The following is a 25,186-nucleotide window of genomic DNA, read 5'->3' on the forward strand; positions in this document are numbered from 1 at the left end:
AATGAACAATGGTGCATGTTTCAATACAGTGTCATCATGTTCTGTATTTGAAGTGTTGCCACCTTCCATTTGAAAGGACATAACCTCAAGCCACCTAGTTGTCAGTTTCTTTTTATGAAAGACCACCTTTGGCTAATATACAGCAACTCTGACTAATGGCATTTTTGCTTTGCAAATTAGTGCTTTACCTCAACGTTTTTATAATCCTTACTAGACATCAGAAACAGGATGTTTTTCTAGAAACACCAATTAAAGTAGAGTAAAAATGAAGCGTGTTTTGTCTTTGTCACATAGAAATGTGTGTATTGGCACTCCCTTAGATGAGACTCAATAAGCAAACACACACACACTTTTTCTACTACACAGTATACAGTATTTAGTCTAAAATCACAATACTTTGTCAAAACCACCTCCACTACCCATCAGTCACCTCTTCCACCTCCTCCACCAGTCACCTCTTCCAACTCTTCCACCAGTCACCTCCTCCACCAGTCACCTCCTCCACCAGTCACCTCCTCCACCAGTCACCTCTTCCACCTCCTCCACCAGTCACCTATTCAACCTCCTCCACCAGTCACCTCTTCCACCTCCTCTCCCAGTCACCTCCTCTCCCAGTCACCTCCTCCCCCAGTCACCTCCTCCCCCAGTCACCTCTTCCACCAGTCACCTCTTCCTCCTCCTCCATCAGTCACCTCCTCTTCCTTCTCCTCCACCAGTCACCTCCTTTTCTTCCTCCTCCACCAGTCACCTACTCTTCCTCCTCCACCAGTCACCTCTTCCACCTCCTCCACCAGTCACCTCTTCCACCAGTCACCTCCTCCTCCTCCTCCACCAGTCACCTCCTCTTCCTCCTCCACCAGTCACTTCCTCCTCCTCCACCAGTCACCTCCTCTTCCTCCTCCACCAGTCACCTCCTCTTCCTCCTCCACCAGTCACCTCCTCTTCCTCCTCCACCAGTCACCTCTTCCACCAGTCACCTCTTCCACCTCCACCAGTCACCTCCTCCACCAGTCTCCACCTCCTCCACCAGTCTCCTCCTCCTCCACCAGTCACCTCTTCCTCCTCCTCCACCAGTCACCTCTACCTCCTCCTCCTCCACCAGTCACCTCTTCCTCCTCCTCCACCAGTCACCTCTTCCTCCTCCTCCACCAGTCACCTCTTCCTCCTCCTCCACCAGTCACCTCTTCCTCCTCCTCCACCAGTCGTCACCTCTTCCTCCTCCTCCACCAGTCACCTCCTCTTCCTCCTCCACCAGTCACCTCTTCCACCTCCACCAGTCACCTCTTCCACCTCCTCCACCAGTCAACTCTTCAACCAGTCACCTCTTCCACCAGTCACCTCTTCCACTTCCTCCACCAGTCACCTCTTCCTCCTCCTCCACCAGTCACCTCTTCCTCTTCCTCCACCAGTCACCTCTTCCTCCACCAGTCACCTCTTCTTCCTCCTCCACCAGTCACCTCTTCCTCCTCCTCCACCAGTCACCTCTTCCTCCACCAGTCAACTCTTCCTCCTCCTCCACCAGTCACCTCTTCCTCCTCCTCCACCAGTCGTCACCTCTTCCTCCTCCTCCACCAGTCGTCACCTCTTCTTCCTCCTCCACCAGTCACCTCCTCTTCCTCCTCCACCAGTCACCTCCTCTTCCTCCTCCACCAGTCACCTCCTATTCCTCCTCCACCAGTCACCTCTTCCACCAGTCACCTCCTCCACCAGTCACCTCCTCCACCAGTCACCTCATCCACCAGTCACCTCTTCCACCAGTCACCTCTTCCACCAGTCACCTCTTCCACCTCCTCCACCAGTCACCTCCTCCTCCTCCACCAGTCACCTCTTCCTCTTCCTCCACCAGTCACCTCTTCCACCAGTCACCTCTTCCACCTCCTCCACCAGTCACCTCTTCCTCCTCCTCCACCAGTCACCTCTTCCACCAGTCACCTCTTCCTCCTCCTCCACCAGTCACCTCTTCCACCAGTCACCTCTTCCTCCTCCTCCACCAGTCACCTCTTCCACCAGTCACCTCTTCCTCCTCCTCCACCAGTCGTCACCTCTTCCTCCTCCTCCACCAGTCGTGTCTTCTCTTCCTCCTCCTCCACCAGTCGTCTCTTCTCTTCCTCCTCCACCAGTCACCTCCTCTTCCTCCTCCACCAGTCACTTCCTCCTCCACCAGTCACCTCTTCCTCCACCAGTCACCTCTTTCTCTTCCTCCACCAGTCACCTCCTCCTCCACCAATCGTCACCTCTTCCTCCTCCTCCACCAATCGTCACCTCTTCCTCCTCCTCCACCAGTCGTCACCTCTTCCTCCTCCTCCACCAGTCGTCTCTTCTCTTCCTCCTCCTCCACCAGTCGTCTCTTCTCTTCCTCCTCCACCAGTCGTCTCTTCTCTTCCTCCTCCACCAGTCACCTCCTCTTCCTCCTCCACCAGTCACCTTTTCCACCTCCTCCACCAGTCACCTCTTCCTCCACCAGTCACCTCTTCCTCCACCAGTCACCTCTTCCTCCACCAGTCGTCACCTCTTCCTCCACCAGTCGTCACCTCTTCCTCCTCCTCCACCAGTCGTCACCTCTTCCACCAGTCACCTCTTCCACCTCCTCCACCAGTCACCTCTTCCTCCTCCTCCACCAGTCGTCACCTCTTCCTCCTCCTCCACCAGTCGTCACCTCCTCTTCGTCATCCACCAGTCACCTCTTCCACCAGTCACCTCCTCCACCAGTCGTCTCCTCCTCCTCCACCAGTTGTCACCTCTTCCTCTACCAGTCGTCACCTATTCTTCCTCCTCCTCCACCAGTCGTCACCTATTCTTCCTCTTCCTCCACCAGTCGTCACCTATTCTTACTCCTCCTCCACCAGTCACCTCCTTTTCCTCCTCCACCAGTCACCTCCTCTTCCTCCTCCACCAGTCACCTCCTCTTCCTCCACCAATCACCTCCTCCTCCTCTTCCTCCACCAATCACCTCCTCCTCCTCTTCCTCCTCCACCAGTCACCTCTTCCTCCTCCTCCACCTGTCACCTCTTCTTCCTCCACCTATCACAACCTCTTTCTCCTCCACCTGTCAACATTTATTTCTCTCCTTTCAGTTCTGCTGTCCTATGATTGGCAACCTCCTACACTCTTGTTCCAGTTCCATGCTCTCTTCCTCCGTTTCCCTCCTCACACCAGGGATTGGGGTCAGTTCCATGTTTTTCAATTAGGAACATTTGAAATTTGGACTAATTTCTCAATTGACTGTAACTGAAATGGAATTGACCCCAAGCCTGCCTCCCACCTCTCACATATTTGAACATCATGTTCTTGATGATGAAGGTGGGGGTGAGGTCGGGTCGTTCCCCTGGAGAGGGACCTGCTCGGACTTTACCTGGCCCTGAAGACCCTCCTTCCCCTGGGCTCACTCATGCTGCTACCCCGGTCCTCCCCATCCGCATGGAGCCAGTCTGTACAGCTGTTGTTGTCTGGAGGAGAGGAAGAAGGGGAGAGAGGGAGAGAGAGACAAGCAGGTTAAGGGAAGAGTTGAGAGTAAAGACTTGAATTACAGACAGATTGAAAGGGAATACAGGGGGGATGGGAGCTGTCCTCACAAGAAATGTGACACATGATTCCTGTTATACATTTCCCACTGGTACCTGTGAAGTCCTACTCACACATCATCAAGGACAGTAATGTAGTAGCCCTCATGAAGGAATTCATGAAATTCTATCAGCAATACTACCGAGTAGAGGGCCAGTGTGCATGAATACAACACCTCTGACTGATTGGTTGCACATCACATAATTGTCATACTGTCGTCAGTAACCCATCCTATTAGAAGCTGTGACTTGCACTGCCTAGCCTGTGTGTGTCATGACTCATGAGGGAGTCTGGCAGTGTGAGAGTTTACAGGAAACACAATGAGTGAGTAAGAGCAAGTGGGCGGGAGGGTGACACGTTTTGGGGCGAGTGTCCGGAACGTTCTCCCTCACCGGAATATCCAGAATATTTTTCAGCATCGCTGCTAGAGCCTCTTCCAATGGACTCTGTCTGCAGTACTCTGAGGCCAGGAGGGTGACAGGGTTGCTCCTGTCCTGGGTATTCTTGCTGGATGCGCGTGGCTCAGTCGGTAGAGCATGGCGCTTGCAACGCCAAGCGTCGTGGGTTCGATTCCCGCTGGGACCACCCATATGTAAAAGTAGTGGCCCCAGCCGACTTGTAAGTCGCTTTGGACAAAAGCGTCTGCTAAATGGGATATATTATTATTATATTATTATAGACAACCCTGTTCCAGAGGCATTCTGAGCACTGATGTAACATTTCACTGGAATATGTTTGAAATGCATAGGCAGATGGTACTTCAAAAAGCTCATGTCATATGAGACACTTCGGCTCCGAGTAAAAGGACAAAATGACCTTGTGAGGAGTTTTTCTTTTGTGGTTTGAAATAAAATAATTATGTATGCTGCTGGATACATAACCAGCAGCATGAGCTCCACCTCTCTGACATCTGGGGTGGCAGGTAGCCTAGTGGTTAATGTTGGACTCATAACAGAAAGGTTGCAAGATTATATCCCCGAGCTGACAAGGTAAAAATCTGTTGTTCTGCCCCTGAACAAGGCAGTTAACCCACTGTTCCTAGGCTGTCATTGAAAATAACAACTTGAGTCTGACCCGATCGACCCCATCCTTTCTGTTCTGACTGACACACACACACATCATGGAGAAAAGATTTAAGTCAGTATTTGGACAGACTTGAAAGCAGAATGATTTGTTTATTACATACATTTTTAACCAAAGTTGACAAAATTACATCTATTTGCGCTTCAAGCTTTTTAGCAGGCACAAAGTAGTGTTTTCAGGGGCCAATATAGATGCAGAACTGACACTTTCTTGTACATGATGGTACCCAATGGCAGGTTTCATGATGTTCCAACTAAGCTTTTGTTTATGGGTAAATTTCTATGGTGTTCTTCAGTAAACAAAGGGGCACTAGGACAAACGTGCATGATGTGTGTCAAACGTGCGATGTCACAACCTGCGGCTCCTCCCCTACCCTTTTTTGGTTACTGTACCACTAACTGAATTGTGCTCTGCCTGGAGTACCCCTGAAGTACATTTTGTGGATAGGCCCCCTGTGGATAGGCCAAGTACCCCCAGGGGTCCTAGTACCCCTGCTCGGGAACCATTGCTTTCGCACACGTTAACAAACCCCACATACAAAACGCATGAAATAAGTCAAATAATTAGGCCTAAAAAATACATCTAAGAAAGAAAATTACTTAACAATACTTGTCAAATTTGTCTGTACGTGCTTCTTAAGCAACTGTGGTCATTGAACTTTTAATAAAATTGTTTTAAAAATCTGTCTCAAAGTACATATATATATAAAAATCACCAACAGTTTACCTCCAATAATAATTGACACTCTTTGCCACTGGAGGCTCACTTCCCTTGCATAGCGCTCCGTCTCGCCTTATAGTTGATTAGAGCACCTAATTTCTAGATCTTTCTTTACGTCATCTCTAAGCGTCTATCGCTGCGTTTCTATTACACCTATCTCATTTAGTTTATAATCTATCTGCCGGGATGTGAAGACTGCCTGAAGCCTAACGGTTAGTTCATACGAGACGATTCTCAGTCCTAAAATTGATAAATCGGTACCCAACCTGAGAAAAACCCCGCTTCCGAGACCTCCCCTCTGGTTTCCACTAGTTGCCACAGCCACAGTCAAAATTGGTTATTGGCCGATTGTAAAACTTCATGAAAACAATAGCTTTTTTGTCGTAATTTAAGTTTAGCAGTATGGTTAAGTTTAAAATCACAGTTTAAGAGGATACATTGCAGACATGCGTGTTTGACTTTGTGGCTGTGGTAACTTGTGACGACCCTACCCTTGCTAGAACGACAAACTGTTCCCGTCGATATTAAGGAATTGTTTGTGCGCTGCCCTCGAGCCCCAATCTGGGAGAATGTAGAACAATAAATACTACTTAGTTTGCGGTGGAAACTGAGCTGCACTTCCGAACCTCCTGCCAAATGTATGACCATATTAATCAAATCAAATTTATTTATATAGCCCTTCGTACATCAGCTGATATCTCAAAGTGCTGTACAGAAACCCAGCCTAAAACCCCAAACAGCAAGCAATGCAGGTGTAGAAGCACGGTGGTTAGGAAAAACTCCCTAGAAAGGCCAAAACCTAGGAAGAAACCAAGAGAGGAACCAGGCTATGTGGGGTGGCCAGTCCTCTTCTGGCTGTGCCGGGTGGAGATTATAACAGAACATGGCCAAGATGTTCAAATGTTCATAAATGACCAGCATGGTTGAATAATAATAAGGCAGAACAGTTGAAACTGGAGCAGCAGCACGGCCAGGTGGACTGGGGACAGCAAGGAGTCATCATGTCAGGTAATCCTGGGGCATGGTCCTAGGGCTCAGGTCCTCCGAGAGAGAGAAAGAGAGAGAGAAAGAGAGAATTAGAGAACGTACACTTCACACAGGACACCGAATTGGACAGGAGAAGTACTCCAGATATAACAAACTGACCCAGCCCCCCCGACACAAATTACTGCAGCATAAATACTGGAGGCTGAGACAGGAGGGGTCAGGAGACACTGTGGCCCCATCCGAGGACACCCCCGGACAGGGCCAAACAGGAAGGATATAACCCCACCCACTTTGCCAAATCACAGCCCCCACACCACTAGAGGGATATCTTCAACCACCAACTTACCATCCTGAGACAAGGCTGAGTTTAGCCCACAAAGATCTCCGCCATGGCACAACCCAAAGGGGGGGCGCCAACCCAGACAGGATGATCACATCAGTGAATCAACCCACTCAGGTGGCGCACCCCTTCCAGGGACGGCATGAGAGCCCCAGCAAGCCAGTGACTCTAACCCTATTACAGGGGCTGAGGCAGATAATCCCAGTGGAAAGAAGGGAACCGGCCAGGCAGAGACAGCAAGGGCGGTTCGTTGCTCCAGAGCACTCCTTTTCCAGACTACTCAATCATATGACCCACTGAAGAGATGAGTCTTCAGTAAAGACTTAAAGGTTGAGACCAAGTTTGCGTCTCTGACATGGGTAGGCAGACCGTTCCATAGCTCTGTAGGAGAACGCCCTGCCTCCAGCTGTTTGCTTAGAAATTCTAGGGACAATTAGGAGGCCTGCGTCTTGTGACCGTAGCGTACGTGTAGGTATGTACGGCAGGACAGAATCAGAGAGATAGGTAGGAGCAAGCCCATGTAATGCTATTGGAGATACATGTTTCCGCAGATTACACAGATCCACAAAGAATTTGAAAACAAACCCGATTTGGAAAAATTCCCATATCTACTGGCTGAAATCCTCCTTTGGCCACCTCTTCTTCCAGTTCTCTGCTGCCAATGACTGGAACAAATTGCAAAAATCTCTGAAGCTGGAGATTCATATATCCCTCTCTAACTTTAAGCACCAGCTGTCAGAGCAGCTCACAGATCACTGCACATAGCCCATCTGTAAACAGCCCATCCAACTACCTCACCCCCATACTGTTTTTTGTTTGTTTCTCCTTTGCACCCCAGTATCTCTACTTGCACATTCATCTTCTGCACATCTATCATTCCAGTGTTAAATTGCTAAATTGTAATTATTTCGCCACTATGGCCTATTTATTGCCTTACCTCCCTAATCTTACTACATTTGCACACTGTATATAGATTTTTCTATTGTGTTATTGACTGTTTGTTTATTCCATGTGTAACTCTGTGTCGCCACTGCTTTGCTTTATCTTGCCCAGGTCGCAGTTGTAAATGAGAACTCGTTCTCAACTGGCCAACCTGGTTAAATAAAGGTGGAAAAAAATACTAGTGTGCCATCACAGCAGCAAGATTTGTGACTTGTTAACACAAGAAAAGGGCAACCAGTGAAGAACAAACACCAATGTAAATACAACCCAATTTGTTTATTTTCCCTTTTTAACTTCAACCATTTTCACATCGTTACAACTGTATACATCTACTTCACTTGCTTTGGCAATGCTATCATGTTTTCCATGCCAATAAAGTCCCTTGAAGAGCGAGAGCGATTCTTACGTGCTGACCAGACCTGACACGTAGCGAGCATCACAAAATAAATTTAGAAATCCATGTTATTCAATTATGGCACCCACACTGCTCGTGTGCACCAACGAGCGTCTGCGTTGCCAAGGGCTAAAATGGAACTCCTTTCTATTTCTGACGCAGTTCTTGCTGAAAGTCCTGCCTCTCCCATCTCCTCATTGGTTTATAGAAGCAGGTACCCATGTGCCATCTCCTCATTGGTTATACCCACGTGGGTGATTGAAAGACGAACTGTGTTGCCGGTCGGTGTAGTAATACAATGAAAGTTTAGATTCCGATCACCATATAAGTTCAAAGATGAAAAAGCCTGGGAGGAGGAGAGATGACTACAAAACGGCAAACAGAATTGTTTATGTGTGGGTTAATTGTTGGAGTAGAGGAACTTGTGCATTTCAGGTAAAATAACAACTCAATAACAACTTTTCCGCAGCAACCAGTGATCCGGGTCAACGGCATCAATGTAACAGCATAGCTTCCTTCCCTCTCCTTGCCCCTACCTGGGCTCGAACCAGAGACCCTCTGCACACATCAACAATTAGCATCGCTCCACAAAAGCCACGGCCCTGGCAGAGCAAGGGGAACAACTCCGGCAAGGTCTCAGAGCGAGTGACGTCACTGATTGAAACGCTATTAGCCGCTAACTAGCTAGCCATTTCACATTGGTTACACTAAATTAAAAAATGGAAATATATTTACATAAGTATTACAGCGATTACAGCTTCGAGTCTTGGGTATGACGCTACAAGCTTGGCACACCTGTATTTGGGAAGTTGATCCCATTCTTCTCTGCAGATCCTCTCAAGCTGTATAGGGAGCTTCGCTGCACAGCCATTTTCAGGTCTCTCCAGAGATGTTTGATCAGGTTCAAGTCAAAATCTAATACAATTTTATTGGTCACATACACATGGTTAGCAGATGTTAATGTGAGTGTAGCGAAATGCTTGTGCTTCTAGTTCCGACCATGCAGTAATATCCAACAAGTAATCTAACAATTTCACAACTACCTTATCCACAAGTGTAAAGGAATGAATAAGGATATGTACATATAGATTTATGGATGAGCGATGGCTGTGCGGCTTAGGCAAGATGCAGTAGATGGTATAGAGTACGGTATATAGTGGGGCAAAAAAGTATTTAGTCAGCCACCAATTGTGCAAGTTCTCCCACTTAAAAAGATGAGGCCTGTAATTTACCATAGGTACACTTCAACTATGACAGACAAAATGAGAAAGAAAATCACATTGTAGGATTTTTAATGAATTTATTTGCAAATTATGGTGGAAAATAAGTATTTGGTCAATAACAAAAGTTTCTCAATATTTTGTTATATAACCTTTGTTGGCAATGACAGAGGTCAAACGTTTTCTGTAAGTCTCCACACACTGTTGCTTGTATTTTGGCCCATTCCTCCATGCAGAACTTCTCTAGAGCAGTGATGTTTTGGAGCTGTTGCTGGGCAACACGGACTTTCAACTCCCTCCAAAGATTTTCTATGGGGTTGAGATCTGGAGACTGGCTAGGCCACTCCAGGACCTTGAAATGCTTCTTACCAAGCCACTCCTTCGTTGCCCGGGTGGTGCGTTTGGGATCATTGTCATGCTGAAAGACCCAGCCACGTTTCATCTTCATTGCCCTTGCTGATGGTAGGCTTTGTTACTTTGGTCCCAGCTCTCTGCAGGTCATTCATTAGGTCCCCCCGTGTGGTTCTGGGATTTTTGCTCACCGTTCTTGTGATCATTTTGACCCCACGGGGTGAGATCTTGCGTGGAGCACCAGATCAAGGGAGATTATCAGTGGTGTTGTATATGTCTTCCATTTCCTAATAATTGCTCCCCCAGTTGATTTCTTCAAACCAAGCTGCTTACATATTGCAGATTCAGTCTTCCCAGCCTGGTGCAGGTCTACAACTTTGTTTCTGGTGTCCTTTGACAGCTCTTTGGTCTTGGCCACAGTGGGAGTTTGGAGTGTGACTGTTTGAGGTTGTGGACAGGTGTCTTTTATACTGATAACAAGTTCAAACAGGTGCCATTAATACAGGTAACGAGTGGAGGACAGAAGAGCCTCAAAGAAGAAGTTACAGGTCTGAGAGCCAGAAATCTTGCTTGTTTGTAGGTGACCAAATACTTATTTTCCACCATAATTTGCAAATAAATTCACTAAAAATCCTATAAATGTGATTTTCTGGATTTTTTCCCCCTAATTTTGTCTGTCATAGTTGCAGTGTACCTATGATGAAAATTACAGGCCTCATCTTTTTAAGTGGGAGAACTTGCACAATTGGTGGCTGACGAAATACTTTTGCCCCACTGTACGTCTCGTATTTGTGCCGTTGAATTGAGACTACTTTGTCTCTATACTGACACTTAGCTTGTTTGATTGCCTTTGAGGGAATAGCTACACTGTTTGTATTCGGCCATGTTTCCGGTCACCTTGCCATGATTTAAACCATGGCAGCGAATGCAGATCCTCTCAAGGCCACCATTCCATGGTTTCCGGTTGGGGAAGGTTTTAGTCGTCACCGTGGGTACGAATTCATCAATGCACTTGCTAAAACTCACTCGCTGAATCAGCGTATACATCAATGTTGTTGTCTGAGGCTATACGGAACACATCCCAGTCCACGTGATCGAAGCAATCTTGAAGCATGGAATCAGATTGGTCGGACCAGCGTTGAACAGACGTGAGCACGGGTATTTCCCATTTTAGTTTCTGTCTATCGGCTGGGAGCAACAAAATGGAGTCTCAGATTTGCCGAAAGCAGGGCTTTGTATGAGAAGCAATGATCCAGAGTGCCGTCAGCAAGTCCAGGCTCTGGCTGGGCCACTCAAGGACATTAAGAGACTTGTCCCGATGCCACTCCTGTGTTGTGTTGGCAGTGTGCTTAGGGTCGTTATCCTGTTAGAAGGTGAACCGTCCCCCCAGTTGGAAGTCCTGAGCAGGTTGTCATCAAGGATCGCTCTGTACTTTGCACAGGTCATCTTTACCACAATCCTGACTAGCCTTGTAGTCCCTGCCGCTGAAAAACATCCCCATATCTTGTCTCGGAGCTCTACAGACGTCATGGCTTGGTTTTTACTCTGTCATGTAGTCAACTGACAGACTTGACAGGTGTGTGCCTTTCCAAATCATGTCCAATCAATTGAATTTACCACAGGTAGACTCCAATCAAGTTGTAGAAACATTTAAGAATGCTCAATGGCGAGAGCATGCACGAGAGCTCAATTTTGAGTCTCATAGCAAGAGAGTCTAAATACTTAAGGGATTATGGTTAGCGGAACCCCTCAACATTCCGCTGAAAAGGCAGCGCACAAAATTCAAAAATATATTTTAGAAATGTGTAACTTCCACACATTAACAAGTCCAATAAACCAAATGAAAGATAAACGTCTTGTTAATCAACTCATTGTGTCCGATTTAAGAAATGCTTCACAGCGTAAGCACAACATATGATTATGTTAGGTCAGAGCCAAGTCAAAAACACAGCCATTTTTCCAGCCAAAAGATAGGCGTCACAAAAAGCAGAAATATAGATCAAATGAATCACTAACCTTTGATGATCATCAGATGAAACTCATAGGACATCATGTTACACAATACATGTATGCTTTGTTCGATAAAGTGCATATTTATATCAAAACATCTGTTTACATTGGCGCGCAGTAATGTTTTGCTTCCAAGACATTCGGTGAGTTTGCAGAGCCACATCAATTTACAGAAATACTCATAACATTGATAAGATACAAGTGTTACTCACAGAATTAAAGATAGACTTCTCCTTAATGCAACCGCTGTGTCAGATAAAAAAAAAAAAAAAACTTTACGGACCAAGCATACTATGCAATAATCGGAGTACAGCAATCAGAGACCAAAACAACACCAAAAAGATATCCACCATGAGTCAACATAAGTCAGAAATATATTCACTTACCTTTGATGATCTTCATCAGAATGCACTCCCAGGAATCCCAGTTCCACAATAGATGTTTGATTTGTTCGATAAAGTTCATCATTTATGTCCAAATAGCTACTTGTCGTTAGCGCGCTCAGCCCAGTAAATCCATCTTCATGAGGTACGAGTACTAGATACTGTAGACACTATTCGATAGGCCAAGCTTTGAAAAACTACAAACCTCAGATTTCCCACTTCCTGGTTGGATTTCTCAGGTTTTCACCTGCCATATCAGTTCTGTTATACTCAGACATTCAAACAGTTTTAGAAACTTCAGATTATTATTGGATAGAAAATATATTCGCAACTGGGACTGAATAGCAGGCTATTTACTCTGGGCACGCTTTTCATTCAAATGTGAAAATGCTGCCCCCTATCCCAAACAGGTTAAAAAATATATAATAAATGGGCACATTTTTTTCCTAATAGCCTTTTTTACTTTGTCATTATATGTAGAGGTATTAAATTGTTTTTCATAAATGTTTAGAATAAGGCTGTAATGTAACAAAATCTGGAGAAACAGGTTGGAATACTTTCCGAAATCACAGTCGACAGTTTATCTGCTGGACAAGGATTGTCCCAACTTTCAAGAATCCCTGAGCTAAGGGGCAGATGTAGCCAGGCTATATAAATAAGTGCAGGCAGAAACTTAGAGGTAGCTTACAACAAATGCTAGCAGACAACTTTATTTAACATTATTAAAAAAGTTCCATTAAACCATCTCACATTTAAACAATGGAAGCCTGCTTTTTTTGTCCCAACATTTTACAAGAAACAGTAAAAAAGATAAACATCATCAAAAGACAAAACATTTTTTTTAAATTTTATTCGCAATTAGATCCAAGATAAGAGCATAAAAGAAATGTGGCACTGGCCAGTCCAGAACAGGCACTAAAGTCCTGCTTAACCATACAAGTCAGTTTGGTAATGCATATTATATTGACGTCCCCTTCCTCCCCCTCACACCTCTTCTTGATGTGGTGGGTCAAATGTAATCTCGCAAGCCTTCATCTCAAGCTCTCTCGTTTACAATATGAAATGTCTGGAAGTAAAAGGTGACTAAGGGCCAGCAGTCCTCATTTAGGATGTCCGTCTCCCTTCCTCAAAATGTGATACTGATTCCTCCTAAAATGGCCCATTCCCAGAGAAAAACAGTGACGGGCACCTCATGTTTAGGCTACTGTGGGGCTTCAGGTGTGTGTAGTTGGCAGGCCCAACAGACAGGGGGCACTCAGCAGGGACGGGTGGCTACTGACATGCATGGTCCCTGCTGTGGAGTACTTGAGGAAAGTAGCGCGAGTGTCTTTGCTCTGGGCCCGGGCTGCAGCCCCTGCCTGGATGAGCATTATCCTCAGCAGGGTCGTCTCACTGAAGGAGGCAGACAGGACAAAAAGGTTGGGTCAAAACACAACAGAAGTACATTCTACTTCAAAGTCTAGTAGTGAAAATTATTGGGTATCATGTCAAGTATATTTGCAATCAAGAAAAGAGTCTCCTCACCTGCCTACGTGGATACTTGAGGCAACACACCAGGCAGTCTCTCCCTCTGGGGTGGGGGGCTCCTGCAGTACCCTGCGGGACAGACAGAGGGCAGCACCAGCCAGGTGGGCAGCCAGGAACACCACACACTGTCCCTCCAACAGAGAGAGCTCCAGAAGGTAACGGGCCATCCACACCACCTGGACGTAGACGCACGTAAAATGGGACGTTCCAGGTTGTCTTAATTGCGGTTGTGCTGCACATCTCAGATTACTAATATTTTCATGTGGATCTGATAATCTGAGCAGTTTGACTAGCAACTAGGTTAAAGCAGTCATTTGGCCAAAGCGGTTTCTGTCTGAACATTCCCAGGGCGCCACATAGCACTTTCTAATTGACATTCTGCATTGTGCAGTTTGTTTCTGAAAGTTTTATAAGATGTCCAGTGAAGGGAGACATGCAATTTGTTGACATCACAATACCGTACCAATTTACATATTATCCTGAATGCTAAACAAAACAAAACGGGTGTTAAATTCACTGCTCTGTCATTTGAGGGAACTCGGAGGCACTCGTCTTGTTAACTCTCCAACATTTAGAGAATAAAGGAGCCAACATGGCATCCATTCTAGAATCTGGCCGAACTGCTCAGGGTTAAAGTGTTGAGGGTTCACCCACCTTGGCACTGCAGTGGGCGATTGAGGCAGAGAGGAGCAGGAAGTGCAGGGGAGAGCAGTGGGAAAGCTCAAACTTCAGCTCAGTGAGGACTCGGCGCTCCATACGAAGCAGTTGTCTATTGGAGTAGCCATTCTCCATGAGGAAGCACAGCTCAGACACCTGGAGAGAGGGAGGGGTTTGGAGAACACTAGAGAAAGCCCTGGTCCAAAAACAACCCTGCTCAATCCCCTTCTCTAGCTCCCACCGTCAGTGTTTGAAAGTCTGGAAAAACCAGACATATATCCAACTGTTAATTGATTATGCTACACCAAGCTATGCATAATGGCTTCAGTGAGGGAAATAAATTGGTGAAGAACACCATATGTATCTGACATAGGTTTGATGTAGAGTACCTCAGGGAGAAGACACTCCTCTTTCTTGGCAGCCAGGAAGAGACAGACCACTCCCAGTAGCTGCAGTTTGGCTGTGTTCACCTTGATCTGGTGTAGGCAGCGGTTCAGGAGGTGGACAGACAGGTAGAGGGTCTCCTCTGAGAAATGGAACACCTCCTGTAAGAGGCAGGGGTGATGGGAGGACACAATGGCCTGAATTCTACCACATACATTTAGTCTTTGGTACGCTGAAGGGCATCTGCTTAAAACCTGCTTCACTTTAGAGGGTCAACCTGTTGTCAAGTGCACATTTTCTAAATTTGAGAAGTAGCAAGTTGAGTACATTTTAACCAGGAAATCCTTTTAGATAAATAGTAGAGGGACACGAGGGCAACTCACATGGACTTGGATGAGCCAGTCGACCAGGATAGCACGGGTGGTGTATGTGAAAGGTCTGGGTAGGTCTGCATTGGGGAAGGTGAACCGCAACTGACTTCTCTGGAAAAGGAGGCAGTGTCAATTAGAGGTCGACCAATTATGATTTTTCAACGTCGATACAGATTGGAGGACCAAAAATGCCGATACCGATTAAATCGGCCGATATTTTTAGTTTATTTGTAATAATGACAATTACAACAATACTGAATAAACTCATTTTAACTTAATAAAATACTTCAATAAAATCAATTTAGCCTCAAGTAAATAATAAAACATGTTCAATTTGGTTTAAATAATGCAAAAACAAAGTGTTGGAGAAGGAAGTAAAAGTGCAATACGTGCTTGGTAAGAAAGCTAACGTTTCAGTTCCTTGCTCAAGAACATGAGAACATATGAAAGCTGGTGGTTCCTTTTAACAGGAGTCTTCAATATTCCCAGGTAAGAAGTTTTAGGTTGTAGTTCTTGTAGGACTATTTCCCTCAATACCATTTGTATTTCATTAACCTTTGACTATTGGATGTTATTCTAGGCACTTTAGTATTGCCAGTGTAACAGTATAGCTTCCGTCCCTCTCCTCGCTCCTCCCTGGGCTCGAACCAGCAACAACAGCCACCATCGAAGCAGCGTTACCCATGCAGAGCAAGGGAAACAACCACAGGCTCAAAGCGAGTGACGTTTGAAACGCTATTAGCGCGCGCTAACTAGCTAGCCATTTCACTTCGGTTACACCAGCCTCATCTCGGGAGTTGATAGGCTTGAAGTCATAAACAGTGCAATGCTTGACGCACAACGAAGAGCTGCTGGCAAAACGGACGTAAGTGCTGTTTGACTAAATGTTTACGCGCCTGCTTCTGCCTACCACCGCTTAGTCAGATACTTGTATGCTTAGTCAGATTATATGCAATGCAGGACACACTAGATAATATCTAGTAATATCAACCATGTGCAGGTAACTAGTGATCATGATAGTTTTTTTACAAGATAAATTTAATGCTAGCTAGCAACTTACCTTGGCTTACTGCATTCGTGTAACAGGCAGTCTCCTTGTGGAGTGCAACGAGAGAGAGGCAGGTCGTTATTGTGTTGGACTAGTTAACTAAGATTGGATCCCTTGATCTGACAAGGTGAAAATCTGTCCTTCTGCCACTGAACGAGGCAGTGAACCCACCGTTCCTAGAACGTCATTGAAAATAAGAATGTGTTCTTAACCGACTTGCCATGTTAAATAAAGGTATATATAAAAAAAAGGCAAATCGGTGCCCTAAAATACAGATGTCTGATTGATATGAAAACTTGAAATCGGCCCTAATTAAATCGGCCGACCTCGTGTCAATGACAGAAGTACAGCAAACCAACAAAATAACTCCACTAGCTTGGTTTCCAGCCCATTGGCAAAAGATTTATGCGGATATTCAAACAATTTCCCAGTGGCGTTTCAACCAAATTGAAATTTGCAGACAAAAATAAGTTTGCATTTCAATTTGCATTTCAATCACAGCTTCAACTCTACCGATAGTTTTGTCACAAAAACGGTTGCATTAAATAGCAAATGTGCAGACTCTGGCCTACGTGACTCAAAGTTTATGGTTGCTAAAATCAATAGCTTGCTGAATTAATTTTACAGACAGAAAGATCACACCATGTTGCTGTCCGCATTTATAAAATTGTACCAAAACTTCCTGTTGCAGCACAGCTGACTTGATATTTTTTTTAATTCTATGGTATGACTACCAGCATAAAAACTGTAGATAGAAACCTATTTACTGATTCAAATGTAGAGTGATTCTTGACTAACGCTACAAGCCTACTCCCAATCTTGTTCAACTTTCCTAAATTGTGACAAGAGTGTGAGCTAAAGCCTAGGAAGCTAAAATCCCTAGGAATTAACTCTGGGATCTAACAAGACTATCTGGGTCTGACACAAGGCTACTCATTACATGGAACCACCTCTATTACACCCCCCACCATCATGTCAGAGAAGATGTCCCATGCGTAGCTCCTGTCGTAGATAAGACCAAGCGTCTCCATGGCCAGCTCAGTCTCATGACGAAGCATGCCAGGCACCAACGCCTGCAGGCTATAGAGGCCCTGGAGGCCATGCAGGTAGATCAGCACAGCCTCTTCCTCCATACAGCCACCTGACCTTAGTAGAGATAGGGTTAACTTAGTATAGACATGGCTTGACACACAATTGTGTTATATTTGGTACAGGAATATATTGCAGTGACCTGAATGAGAGGGGCTGTCGTCCTCATGGAAGCCCATGATAATGCCATCATCTGTTGACACAGGCAGCCTCCTGGCCTGCACAGACATACACAGCAGGACAATTACATTAACACAGAGCGTGGCACAGAGGAAGGATAAGATATCAAAATATGGTATTGTAAGAATGCATTAATATGGAGACTCCACATACTGTTCTGAGACTTCAATAAATGATTTGATGTGAAGTGTACTCAATGAATCAAGACTAGAGAGCAAGCAATGGGGTGAGACAGTATATGCACTTGAATGTGGGCCTTCGCAGCTGGGGTTTATTCATTATGCCAATTCTGTTGCAAAACACTCCTTAAACATAAGCCAACTGAAAGGAACCTACCTGAATTTGTCCAATAGAACCTCAAATTTTACAGTATGGACTAATGATTACACTCCAGAACAGACGGAAGAGCGTTAACAGGGGGAAGAGGAAATGGAATAGAAGGCAGGTCAGGCTCAATTAGAATGAAAGAGGTGTACCCATCTGGCCTCTGGCTCAGTTTTCTGGAAGGTCCCCTTGGACTCTCCCTCCTGTGGCTGCCAACGCTCTTTGGGCACACAGGCATTGGCCAAGGCTCTTAAGGGGGCTCGTCTCTCTTCCGCCACCTGTGTTGGAGGCAGCCAAAAATACATCTTAGGGACAGGTGAAAATGTACACAAAGGTTACCTATATAAACTCAGCATTGCCTGCAATGACAAGCAAAGTCAGAAGATGCGGTGACACACCACCCCAGAACATGACGGAACCTCCAGCAACAACACGATCCCGTTCCAGAGCACAGGCCTCGGTGTAATGATATCTGGTGAGGACCTGTCTTACAACAGGCCTACAAGCCCTCAGTCCAGCCTATTGTGGACAGTCAGTACTAATGGAGGGTTTGCGCGTTCCTGGTGTAACTCGGGCAGTTGTTGCCATTTAGTACCTGTCCAGCAGGTGTTGTTACACGTGGTCCGCCACTGTGAGAACAATCAGCTGTCCGTCCTGTCTCCCTGTAGTGCCGTCTTAGGGGTCTCACAGTACGGACATTGCAATGTATTGCCCTGGCCACATCTGTAGTCCTCATGTCTCCTTGCAGCATGTCTACGGCACATTCACGCAGGTGAGCAAGGACCCTGGGCATCTTTCTTTTGGTGTTTTTCCAGAATCAGTAGAAAGGCCTCTTCAGTGTCCAAAGTTTACATAACTAACCTTAATTGCCCACCGTCTGTAAGCTGTTCGTGTCTTAACGACCGTTCCACAGGTGCATGTTAAGCATTTCACTGTAAGGTCTACACCAGTTGTATTTGGTGCACGTGACAAATAAACTTTGATTTAATGTTCATTAGTTGTTCATGGTTCATTGAACAAGCATGGGAAACTGTTTCAAGCCTTTACAATGAAGATCTGTGAAATAACTTGGAGTTTTACAAATTATCTTTGAAAGGCGGGGTCCTGAAAAAGGGAAGTTTCTTTTTTTGCTGAGTTTAAATCCTAATAAGCATTCTAAAAACAGAAATTACAACGCCCCTCCCTGGACTAGATTTAAAAATCACTAAACCATCCACTTGTCTGAAATTGAAAATGCATCTAGAAAGTATTCAGACCTGCACTTGTTCCACATGTCGTTACAGCCTTCTAAGATGGATTCAACACCCCCCTATTAATCAATCTACACACAATACCCCATAATGACAGAGAAACCAGGTCTAGAAATTAACTGTATTAAAAACGGAAACATTTACATAAGTAGCCGGACCATTTACTCTGTACTTTGTTGAAGCACCTTCGGCAGCAATTACAGCCTCACGTCTTCTTGGGTGTGATGCTACAAGCTTGGCACACCTGTATTGGGGAGTTCCTCCCATTCTTCTCTGAAGATCCTCTCAAGCTCTGTCAGGTTAGATGGGAGCTTTGCTGCATAGCCATTTTCAGGTATCTCCAGAGATGTTCAAGTCTTGGCTCCGGCTGGGATACTCAAGGACATTCAGAGACTTGTCCAGAAGCCATGCCTGTGTTGTCTTGGCTGTGTGCTAAGGCTTGTTATCCTGTTGGAAGTTTAACCGTCGCCCCAGTCGGAGGTCCTGAGTAGGTTGTCATCAAGGGTCTCTGTACTTTGCTCCGTTCAGCTTTGCCTCAATCCTGACAAGTTTCCCAGTCCCTGCCGCTGAAAAACATCCCCCCTAGCATGATGCTGCCACCGCCATGCTTCCCCGTAGGGATGGTGCCAGGTTTCCTCCAAATGTGACGCTTTGAATTCTTTGGCCTGAATGCCATCTTGGTTATATCAGACCAGAGAATGTTGTTTCTTATGTTCTGAGAGTCCTTCTGGTGTCTTTTGGCTAACTCTAAGCGGGTTGTCATGTGCCTTTTACTGAGGAGTGGCTTCCATCTGGCCACTACCATAAAAGGCCTGATTGGTGGAGTGCTGCAGAGATAGTTGTCCTTATGGAAGGTTCTGCCATCTTTAGAGAGGAACTCTGGAATTCGGTCAGAGTGACCATCGGGTTCTTGGTCACCTCCCTGACCAAGGCCCTCCTCTCCCGATTGCTCAGTTTGGCCAGAAGAAGAGTCTTGGAAGTACTTTGGAACCACCATTTAAGAATAATGGAGGCCACTGTGTTCGAAGGGGCCCAACAATGACAGTAATTTTTTGGTACCCTTCCCCACACCTGTGCCTTGACAATCTTGTCTCGGAGCTCTACAGACAATTTCTTCGACCTCATGGCTTGGTTTTCTCTTTGACATGCACTGTCAACTGTGGGACCGTATCAATAGACAGGTGTGAGCCTTTCCAAATCATGTCCAATCAATTTAATTCCCCGCAGGTGGACTCATCAATTTTCGAAACAGCTCAAGGATGATCAATGGAAACAGAATGCACCTGAGATAAATTTCATAGCAAGGGTCTGAATACGTAAGTGAATAAGGTATGTTTTTTTTTTAAATTAGCCAACATTTCTGAAAACCTGTTTTCGCTTTGTCATTATGGGGTATTGTGTCTTGATTGATGAGATTGTATTTAAAAAAAATCCATTTTAGAGTAAGGCTGTAATGAAACAAACTGTGGAAGGGAATACTTTCCAAATGAAGTGCACACACACGTGCGCGATGCCACCCCTCATCTCTGATTCTCCCCTGGGCGGGCAATATCAAACGCGCCTATAGGCCATTTAATGTGTTCTCAATCTTTTGATTAACAAGCTACTAAGCACAAATCAAAGTTATATTTCTAAGATGCTGGGATGGTGTAAATAAAACTAGGCTGTTTTTACACACTGCAATAGATATTCCAACCCTGTGCCCGTCTGTCTGCTCTTCTCTTCTCTTCTCTTCTCTTGCTTATCAAAATCGTTTGTGTGCTTCTTAACCAATGGCTGTGCAGTGTAGAGCTTACGGTGGCAGTTCAGGAGGGGAGTCAACGGTTTCTGCCAAAAATAGTTTTTGATTAGGCTTGGTCCCCCCCCCCAAAGTATACCATATTGTGCGCAGACCAGTCTATGTTCTGTTCAGGGTAAGAAGGAGAGTGCATAGAGGACCAGAGAGCAACTTTGATAGCTTGCTGCTACTACTACAATAATTCTTTCCCATGATGTATTTATCAGAGTTATTGACTTCACAATACACCAGATTCAAGTAACTTACATTACATCAGATGCATATTGGGATATCCTTGTATTGTTATTGATATTTAGAGGCAAACTTTGCTTGGGAAGTAATCAAGACTGAACTAGAAACACAACATGTAAAGCGTTGGTCCCATATTTCATGAGCTGAAATAAAAGATCTCAGAAATGTTCCATAAGTACAAAAGCTTCTCTCAAATTGTGCACAAATTTGTTTACAAGCCTGTTAGTGAGTATTTCCCCCTTTCCAAGATAATCCATCCATTTGACAGCTGTGGTATATCAAGAAGATGATTAAACAGCATGACCATTACACAGGTGCACCTTGTGCTATGGAAAAAAGCCACTAAAACATGTCGCTACAGATGTCTCAAGTTGAAGGGAGCACAAGAGCCGTTGCCAAAGAATTTAATGTTAATTTCTCTACCATAAGCTGCCTCTTGTTTTAGCTACTCACAGAAGAGGAGCCAGCAGTTAAAGAATCGCTGTCCATTCTTCGCCTGTAATTTAGGTCATTTGTGTGGTATAAAAATAAATAAAATCTGGTAATATGTAAAAGTATGTAGAATAGCATGACATGTTTAAAGGCTTTTTACTTTTATAAAACCAGGCAAACAAAAACAGCCAAATGCATCTAAACGTGAACCAATGCTCAGTTGCGGTATAGTTCTAGAAACAAATCCCTCTACTTTCATATTACATCAAAAGTATTTCACAAATGCAAAATACACTGCATACCACAAGAGGCTGGTGGTGCCTTAATTTGGGAGGATGGGCTTGTGGTAATGGCTGGAGCGGAATGGTATCGAATACAGATTCCATTTTCTCCCTTCCAGCCATTATTATGAGCCGTCCTCCCCTCAGCAGCCTCCACTGCTGTACAGTTTTAACTGGTTATAACAGTTGCAGCCAACAGTATTTTTTAGTGCCCTAACCCCACACGGCCGCGTGGAAACCCTAACCCCACACGGCCGCGTGGAAACCCTAACCCCACACGGCCGCGTGGAAACCCTAACCCCACACGGCCGCGTGGAAACCCTAACCCCACACGGCCGCGTGGAAACCCTAACCCCACACGGCCGCGTGGAAACCCTAACACCACACGGCCGCGTGGAAACCCTAAAGTTGTGTACTATATTATTTTTTGGGGGATTCTTGCTGATATGAAAGGTAAAGTCTTTGTTTCATAAACCATATGACAAGCAACGTGTTAGGATGTCCTCACTTTGTCCCTTTCAGCCAATGTGTGTGAACTCAGTGCGGATTGCTTCATTTTTCATTCAGTGTTAACACTCCAAAAGGAACTCAGACCCCTCAAAGAGCCCCTGTTGAGAGTTGGTCTGAGTTTGATTTGCTTGAATTTCTCAGTCTGTTTCCCTTTTTCAGGGCAATGTGAAAACAAAGCTCCCCAGGTGCGTTTGTCATTATCCCCACACCACACACTAAACTAGTGCAACACAGTTTTCCCTACCATTACCCAACAAGAGAAGATGACGTGCAGCCTCGTGGGGGGGGGGGGATGTTTTATAGTTGTGATTATTTGTATGTAGTATTTGATCTATAGGCCAAGTCAGCGTCAAACTGATTACTCGATTGTGGGGGTTGAATAGTGTGATTAGGCAACAGTTGGTGGGAATCACAATCAAATAAATCTGTAAAATAAAAAAGCAATTCTAGCTCTTTAAGGGGCAGTAACCTACCTTGGGTTTACAATTTAATTTAAAGCAGTTATTAATCTGCAGTTATTCTGCCATTTCTTCTGTTACCAATACTATTTACATGTTAACAGTAGCTTCTGATTACAATTACGTCTAATCTTTTAACTAAATGCAATCTATTAGCTTCCTAAATGTACATGTATACATATACACACACACACACACACATATATATGCTGTTCAATAACACATCCTGATTGAATGGCTTGTGCTTTACTATGTAAAACCCGGAGAGCATTGAGTGACTGTTGTAAAAATACCTAGGTTTGTTCCTAAATATAGCAATGTGAATGCAACGAGAACATAAGCCTGAACAGAAAAAAAGGGATGTGAACTGGCAAAAGAGCTGAGTTCTCACCCAAAGGCAGTACAAAAAAATGATTTTGCCTTCATTTATTTTACCCCAGAGTTCCCTTTAAAGACTGAGATGGCATATTTTATTAAGAGGACGATGTGTAAACACCCTTAATAACAAAACTCCCTCCTACAGAAGATGCCTTTGTCCAATGGACCAGAGCATCATGATCAAGTGCTTCAAATGATCTATGAAACCATTCCCACCCAAAAACAGAAAATTAATGTAAATTGTTTTAATACTTTTATTTAACTAGGCAAGTAATGTTACTAACACATTATTTACAAATTGCCGCCAACCAAAAAGGCAAAAGCCCCCTGTGGGGTTGGGATTAAAAACATAGGAAAACAAACATCACGACAAGAGAACCCACAATACATAAGAAACCTAAGAACACAGCATGTTAGCGCCACATGACAACACAACATGGCAGCAGCATAAAACATGGTAAACATTATTGGGCAAAGACAACAGCACAAAGGTAAGGCTGATACGGTTGTAGCTGCTTCGCGTGATGTATTGTATGTAAGTGTCCATGATTGAGTCTTTGAATGAAGAGATGGAGATGTGTTTTTTTGCAGCTCGTTCCAGTCGCTAGCTGCAGCGAACTGAAAAGAGGACCGAACCAGGGGTGTGTGCTTTGGGGACCTTTAACCAAATGTGACTGGCAGAACAGAACTGGGTTTGTATGTGGAGGACGAGGGCTAAAGTAGGTATCTTAGGGTGAGTGAGGCCGAAGAGGGTTTTATAACTTGAGCATCAACCAGTGGGTCGTGCGACGGGTATGAAGATATAACCAGTTTATTTAGTAAATCTTTTATTCACCAATCACGCAGTTAAAATAGAGTTACGGGCTTCTAAGTAAGCATTTCACGGGAAGGTTAACACCTGTTAAATTCGGCGAATGTGACAAATTAAATGTGATTTACTTGGAAAGGGATAAACAAACTCGCAGGTGTGGGTCACCGGTGTTGTGCGCCATTTAAATGTTTGGACACATTATGGGACGTCGAATACACAAAACTGTACGCATTATATTTCAACTTTAAACTCACCTTCTTGTGCAAGTCCAGCAGTGGTATGGAATCGCAGAATCCGGTCTTGGCCATGATGCTTCGATCCGGAGAGAGCAAATTCACTTCGAGGCGCTGCAGCTACTTGAAACCACGAGGAGTGGCAGATGAGACGCGAGACACAAAACAAGTCAACATTATCTGACAGTCGGCTAATAAACACACGTGATTGACTAATTGGGGTTGGGGAGGTAGACGTCATGATTTGCATGTGTGTGACTGATCCCTGATCAGTTTACACTCTTACATATTCAGCATACATTTGGCAGATGAGGAATTAGCCAACATCAATCAATTTGTAATTCAAAACTTTTACAATACAATGCTTGCTTTATTAGTCTATTTGAATTTTTGTTGTCACGATACCCAAACGGACACACAACATCAAATCAAAAGGCATGAGTCACATGCGCCGAATATAACAGGTGTGTAGACCTTACAGTAAAATGCTTACTTACGAGCCGCTAACCAACAATGCAGTTAAAAAAACATTTAAGAATAAGAGAAGAGTAACAAGTAATTAAACAGCAGTAAAATAACAATAGCAATACTATATACCGGGGGGTACAGATACAGAATGCAAATAGTCGGGGCAGCTATTTGATTAGATGTTCAGGAGTCTTATGGTTTGGGGGTCGAAACTGTTTAGAAGCCTCTTGGACCTAGACTTGGCACTCCGGTACCCCTTGCCGTGCTGTAGCAGAGAGAACAGTCTTTGACTAGGGTGGCTGGAGTCTGACAATTTTTCAGGCCTTCCCCTGACACCGTCTGGTATAGAAGTTCTGGATGTCAGGAAGCTTGGCCCCAGTGAGATACTGGGCCGTTCTCACTACCCTCTGTAGTGCCTTGCGGTCAGAGGCCGAGCAGTTGCCAAACCATGCAGTGATGCAACCAGCAACCATGCTCCGGATGGTGCAGCTCTAGAGCCTTTTGAGGATCTGAGGACCCATGCCTAATCTTTTCAAACTCCTGAGGGGGAATATGCTTTGTCGTGCCCTCTTCATGACTGTCTTTTTGTGCTTGGACCATGTTAGTTTGTTGGTGATGTGGACACCAAGGACCTTGAAGATCTCAATCTGCTCCACTGCAGCCCTGTCTATGAGAATGGGGACGTGCTCGGTCCTCGAACACATCACAGGCTGGGAGCAGGGCACCGGAGAAATTAGGGCTATAGTGCCTTGCTCGAGGGCACAA

The 25,186-nt window shown here is 45.0% G+C and overlaps 1 protein-coding gene across 1 annotated transcript; it reads right to left on the reverse strand.

Moving 5' to 3' along the window:
* Positions 1-12,671: 12,671 nt before the first annotated feature.
* On the reverse strand, positions 12,672-24,071 carry ccnp (cyclin P). The gene is made up of 9 exons (XM_064982760.1): positions 23,975-24,071; positions 17,724-17,849; positions 17,210-17,285; positions 16,947-17,119; positions 14,943-15,041; positions 14,565-14,720; positions 14,173-14,331; positions 13,516-13,694; positions 12,672-13,383 (listed from the first exon to the last, which is right to left on the reverse strand). The coding sequence occupies exons 1-9, from the start codon at positions 24,026-24,028 to the stop codon at positions 13,206-13,208; spliced, it is 1,200 nt and encodes a 399-aa protein (XP_064838832.1). The 5' UTR covers positions 24,029-24,071; the 3' UTR covers positions 12,672-13,205.
* Between the last annotated feature and the right edge of the window lie 1,115 nt (positions 24,072-25,186).

This window comes from Oncorhynchus masou, chromosome 13 (assembly GCF_036934945.1).
Source record: "Oncorhynchus masou masou isolate Uvic2021 chromosome 13, UVic_Omas_1.1, whole genome shotgun sequence".
In the NCBI taxonomy this organism is placed as follows: domain Eukaryota; kingdom Metazoa; phylum Chordata; class Actinopteri; order Salmoniformes; family Salmonidae; genus Oncorhynchus; species Oncorhynchus masou.